Here is a 6,194-nt window from a genome sequence, read left to right as displayed (position 1 = left end):
ATCTCCCGCCCTCCTTTTACAGATGGGATCACAAGGGCCAGGAGGCTGGGTGACTTCTCAAAGCCATGCAGCAGACTAGTGCTCCCATGAGCAGGAGAGCTGGGCTCTTATAGGACACAGAGGGACAACCACCGGGGAAGTTGGCTGTGCCCAAATGTGAAGGCCTGTGTGACGTTAATAATTCTGGTCTTTTTTATTAATAGTGAGCAATGGCCGTTGTGCCCCAGCTGGATGGCAGGGAGGGATGGACGGAAGTGGGGTGGGATGTAGCTGGGAGTAGTGGGCAGATTCACCCTGGTCTTGTGCCCATTTGCTGGAGACCTGCAGCTGGGGGCCAGCCTCTGAGGAGGGAGCCCATAGGTACGTGGAGGCCGGGGCTGGAGCCAGAAGGGAGTGGCCAGGGCTCAGAGCACCCTGCCCAGGGCCAGTCGGCTTCCTCCTCTCATCGTCTGGAGCATTCTCTGGCCTCTCTCAGTGGCTTAGAGAGCAGAGATGTGTCTGTGTTTTGTGTCCCTGTCTCCAGTGCTGGCTCAGGCAGGGATACCAATGGCCCCTCAGGTGTTTTTGACGTTTATCTACCACCTACTTTGTTCACTGGCATGAATCCAGGACTGTCTTCATCCAACCTCCAGCAGAGTTCCCACTGTAGAGGTGGAGTGGAGTAGTTTGCACAGGTTACACGATAAGAGCAGCAAGCTTACTACAGGAGCCCCAATCCAGGGTGTGCTGACCCCTAATCCAGGGCTCTGACACCCTGAGCTCTAGCCAACTTCTCCTGGTTTTCCAGTCCCAGAGGTGTTGGGAACTCAAGAATCTAGAATTGCAGCTCATTGTCCTGTTTCCAGAGTGATCACGTTCTTCCCTTCTGCGAGCTGTTCTGGTTCCATCCTCGACCTGAGCTGGGTTGTTTGGGTTACCATTCTGTCTCCCACTCTGACTTCTCCACATACACAGAGTCAACCTGGGTTGTCACCTCTCAGGTAATCTCCTGTCCAAAGCACCTTTACCTTACCCGAGCCATGTACATGCATTAAGCTGCATAAGCTCATTCATTCCAAGTACAGCTCAGTGGAGATGAGCTGGGGTAGCAGGAAGGGCGCTCCCTTCCATTCCCACGACCATCTCCAGGTACCTGTGTTTCTCTCCATCCACCATCCTCCTCTTTGTACCCACTCTTTTGTCTAAACAGTCTGAAAGAAGAGGCCAAACCCCTATGTATTCTAGCTTCAAAGTGCTTTGAACTTTATTCCTTATTATAAAACAAATTGGTGTTTATTGTGAAAAATTGAGCAAGTTCAAAGAACATTAACAAATAATATCACTTATAAATCTAAGCACCAGAAAGGACCACTGTTAACTTTTTGGTATACTCCTTTCCAATTTTTGGTCCATGTATATAAATCTTTATACTATTAGGATATAGTTTAATATTCTGTTTCTTTAACTAACAATCTACTGGAGCACTTCCCTACAATGTGAAGTAAGTCTCCAAAATACGATTTTAAAGGTTACAGGATTTTCAATCATATCAATACACCATAATTTATTTAACCAGTCTCCTATTACAGGACATTTAGGTTGTTTCCAGTTTTCCCTATTAGGAAATAATATTATAGAGAACATCCTTGATGAAAATCTCTCCCCACATATCTGATTATTTTCCCTTTGCAAAATTCTTTTTTTAAAGGTTTTGTTTATTTATTCATGAGAGACAGAGAGAGAGAGAGGCAGAGACACAGGCAGAGGGAGAAGCAGGCTCCCTGTGGGGAACCCAATGGGGGACTTGAGCCGGGGACTCCAGGATCATGCCCTGGGCCGAGAGCCAACTTTCTCTGCACAATTAAGTAGATCAGTAGTCCTCAAAGTGTGGACCCACCAGCAGGCAGCACGGGCACTACCCGGGAACTTGTCACAAATGCACATTCTTGGGCTCCACTCCAGACATACTGAATCTGGAAACTGTGCATGAAACACAGAGTGTGACCCATAATTGCCAACTCTAGTTTGTGATACTGAAAATCTAGTTTTTTATGTGCAAGCTCAACTTCTTAAATTATTGGCAATTAATTCAACTTTAAAAAACTATACAAGCCAAGCAAAATATATCTGTGGGTTATATTTGGCGTGCAGGTGACGTGGCCCCTAAGTGACCTCTATGCTATAGATTTAGCATTATGCATGATGCTGGCTCTTCGTTTCTAAGAGATACTCTTTCTAATATCAAGAGTCTTTGGAGATGCGCTATTAAATGTCTCTGTGAAAGTTCACAAACCAGAAAGTTGAGAGCAATCTACAAAGCCAAAGGGAACAAAGAGTGTACAAGGCAGTAATGGATAAGGAGGTAGGCTGGGGTACCCACGTGGACAGAGTGCATGTGCTTAGGAAACCCTTCCTGACAAATTGTTAACTGCTCTCCACAAATTCCCCTTTCACAAAACCCTGGGTGTTGTAGATTTACTTCTGCACAGTTTCCTATAATCACTAGAACTTTGATATGTTCAGAACAACATATAAATTTTTCTAAATCATAAGACCAGAAAGGCAATGAATACCAAAAAGTGGATCAGCCACAGGGAAAAATTCTAAATCTCAGTATGTTCATCATCTCCAACAAAGTGAAACCAACTTACTGGCACCATATGGACAGTGAGAAGGAAGGGAGTCTTTGAAGAGTTTCTAATTAAGAACGTATATAGGGATCCCTGGGTGGCGCAGTGGTTTAGCGCCTGCCTTTGGCCCAGGGCGTGATCCTGGAGACCCAGGATTGAATCCCACATCGGGCTCCTGGTGCATTGAGCCTGCTTCTCCCTCTGCCTGTGTTTCTGCCTCTCTCTCTCTCTCTCTGTGACTATCATAAAAATTTCAAAAAGAACATATATAAATTAAGATTAATTGTACAATATACATATCATTAAGATTATATCCTCTTTGCATGATGTGCTGGGGTTATTTTTATTTTGGCAACTCTAAAAATTGCTTTATGGGACTATATTCACTTTACCCATGATCTTTCCTTGACTATAAATATCTTCCACATTTTGAAAGACAACGTTATAGTAGGCATTTGGTAAAAATGTATTGAATGGTGGTATAATTAATGAACACTGGGGAAGTTTCATTCATCAGAAAAAGCTAAATCTTAAATATTTTCTCTCATTTTTAAAAACATTGTATTTATTTATTTGGCACAGAGAGAGAGTACAAGCAAGGGGAGCAGGAGACAGAGAGGGAGAAGCAGGCTCTTCACTGAGCAGGGAGCCTGATGTGGGGCTTGATCCCAGGACCCCAAGATCATGACCTGAGCTGAAGGCAGATGCTTAACCAACTAAACCACTCATATGCCCCATAATTCTAATTTGTATTCTGCATAGCATTGACTTTAAGCCCCAATTCCAACCTTAGTCCGAATCCTAACAGTGATTAAAAGACAAACCTTACCCAAATAATGAGTCTAATAGTCCTCCCCTGATCCTAATCTGAAACCAAGACTTAGCAAGCTCTATAGTTCCAAGTGAAAACAGAAAATGGGGTGAATAATGAAAAAAACAAGGCTGTGTCAGGAAAAGGAAAAACATACCTACAGGCCAGAGTGGAGCACAGCATACACCACCTCCCTGATTTGGCATTCACCATTCTCATCACCATGACCCCCAACTGAATCCTGAACCCAACCCCAACACCACCCAAGCTACTATGGGGACATATCTTGCCATGCCTCCATCTGCTAACCCAAACTTCCTGCTATAGAAACATGTGAAACAACGAGTATGAAAATTCCTCACATGCCCCTGGCATAGATAATCAATTAAATACCCTCAAAACTCTTTAAACAGGCAAGTCACAATGCAGGAACTCAACCGGTCCAGTGTGACAGAATTTGTTCTGTTGGGCTTCACCCCCAACCCCAGGACCAACCCTCTGCTCTTCACCTTCTTTCTCACTTTTTACCTGCTAATCCTCATGAGCAACAGCCTCCTCATCATCCTCATCTGCGAGGACTCCCGCCTCCACACACCCATGTACTTTTTCATCAGTGTCCTCTCCATGCTGGACATGTGCTACACGACCACTACTGTGCCCCAGATGCTCATGCACATTCTCAGCAAGAAGAGGGCCATCTCTTTTGCTAGATGTGTGGCCCAGATGTACATCTTCCTCCTCTTTGGTGTCACGGAGTCCTGGCTTTTCTCCATCATGTCTGTGGACAGGTACGTGGCTATTTGCCATCCTCTCCGATACAAGGTCATCATGAGCCGCTGGATGTGTCTCCTCATGGTGGGCATCTGTGGAGTTTATGGCGTGGTGGGTAGCCTGTGCTACACTTTCTTTGCGATGCGCCTGCCCTACTGTGGCCCTAATGAAATTGACCACTACTTCTGTGAGGTCCCTGCCGTCCTGAAGCTGGCCTGTGCAGACACATCCCTCAATGACTTGGTGGACTTCATCACGGGCTTCAATGTCATTGTGGTCCCACTGACCCTGGTTGTCATTGTCTATGCCAACATCTTTGCCACCATCATGAAGATCCGCTCAGCCCAGGGACAGATCAAAGCCTTCTCCACCTGTGCCTCCCACATCACCGTGGTCACCATGTTCGCTATCCCATGCATCATAATGTACATGAGCCCTGGCTCTGACTCCTTGTCAAACAGTGGAAAGAAAATGGCCCTTTTCTATAACATTGCCACAGCCTTCCTCAACCCTGTCATCTATAGTCTGAGGAACAAGGACGTAAAAAAGGCTTTCCTCAAATTGATGGGATGGAGCAGGGCCCCAGAGTGAGGCTTTAAAGATGAAAACCTGGGGTGCTGAACAAAGCAGGACTCATACCCACAACCCCACCAACAACTCTTCCATGAGACCTGGAAGACTGCACTCCATAAAGCCACCCCTTCACCCCAGCCCCAGGGGAGGGAACTGGGTGCTCAGCCAACTGCAGTATCTATGGTGACATGGTTTGGGACACAGGTGATTGTGAAAGTAGAGCACACTGGTCAAGAGCCAGGACCTTAGTGCAGTGCCAGCCAGAGCAGGGTTAGAGACTTGACTTTAACAATTAAGAGATACATGTAGTTTTGCAAGTCATTTAACTAGTATAAGGTTTATAGCTCTTCCTCACGGCGAAGTTGTGATGATTAAATGAGATACTATATGAAAAGTGTTTAGTATAAGACTAGCAATAGCTTTCAACAGATACTAGTTTTAACTTTTAAATGTATTTCTCAAGATGAACTGTTGGCCTTGAATTAGCCATGATCCTTTTTTGGGCTGTGGAAGTGACTGGAACCCTAGAGAGTAAAGACAAAACAATGAAAAGAATAATAAAAAAATTAAAAAGCAGGGGGTAGAAGTAGTAGTAAAAACTCAAAAACCGAGAAGTGGAAATCTTAGTGGGGAGAGACTCAAGGACAAGGAAGTGAACCCTTTTCTCTCCATTCACAAATTGTACACATTGAAATCATCTTAAAGTACTGCTTTGTAGTCATTTGCTTTTGTATCTTCAAACATCTTGAATTTTTTCGCCTTGTTTCTAATAAAGTCCATTTTGGAAAACTACAACCTGTCAAGGAAGAGTGACTCTATCCAGGGACACTTGGGTGACTCAGTGGTTGAGCGTCTGCCTTCAGCTCAGGTCCTGGGATCAACCCCCCCCCCTCCATCGGGCTCCCCACAGGGAGCCTGCTTCTCCCTCTGCCTATGTCTCTGCCTTTCTCTGTGTCTCTCAAGAATAAATAAAATCTTTAAAAAAAAAGAGTGACTCTGTCCATCTGAGGATAAGCAGAATTAGGGAGGAGAGCATAGACATAATATTTCCCCAGATGCAAAATTGAGGCAGTCCAGAGAAAGGTTAAAATCTCCACAGGGAGTTTCTGCTCTTCTCCCTCTTACTTGGAAAGATCCTCCCAAAACCTCTGCTTACTCTTCATAGAATTTTTACAAAAGTAAATTGTTGTTTCCTAAGTTGCGCCAATTTGCAGGGTAATGCTTGGGGCATTTGCCTGTTTGCTGCGGCAGGAATCAGCACCCAACAAAGCAATCCCCATGAGATGCTAGGGACACATTCCATAAGCTAATAGGCAACCCTTTTTTGGTATATTTTTTATTGGAGTTCGATTTGCCAACATATAGTATAACACCCAGTGCTCATCCCGTCAAGTGCTCCCCCAGTGCCCATCACCAAGTCACCTCCACCC

At 44.9% G+C, this 6,194-nt stretch overlaps 1 protein-coding gene across 1 annotated transcript; it reads left to right on the top strand.

Annotated features, from left to right (window-relative positions):
- The first annotated feature begins 343 nt into the window (after positions 1-343).
- Positions 344-5,700, top strand: LOC144281740 (olfactory receptor 2D2-like). Its single transcript, XM_077844435.1, has 2 exons — positions 344-980; positions 3,834-5,700. The coding sequence occupies exon 2, from the start codon at positions 3,844-3,846 to the stop codon at positions 4,780-4,782; it is 939 nt and encodes a 312-aa protein (XP_077700561.1). The 5' UTR covers positions 344-980; positions 3,834-3,843; the 3' UTR covers positions 4,783-5,700.
- The last annotated feature ends 494 nt before the right edge of the window (positions 5,701-6,194 follow it).

The sequence above is a fragment of the Canis aureus genome, chromosome 13, assembly GCF_053574225.1.
Source record: "Canis aureus isolate CA01 chromosome 13, VMU_Caureus_v.1.0, whole genome shotgun sequence".
NCBI lineage: Eukaryota > Metazoa > Chordata > Mammalia > Carnivora > Canidae > Canis > Canis aureus.
The sequence above is the reverse complement of the archived record's forward strand: the minus strand, read 5'-3'. Positions and strand labels throughout refer to the sequence as shown.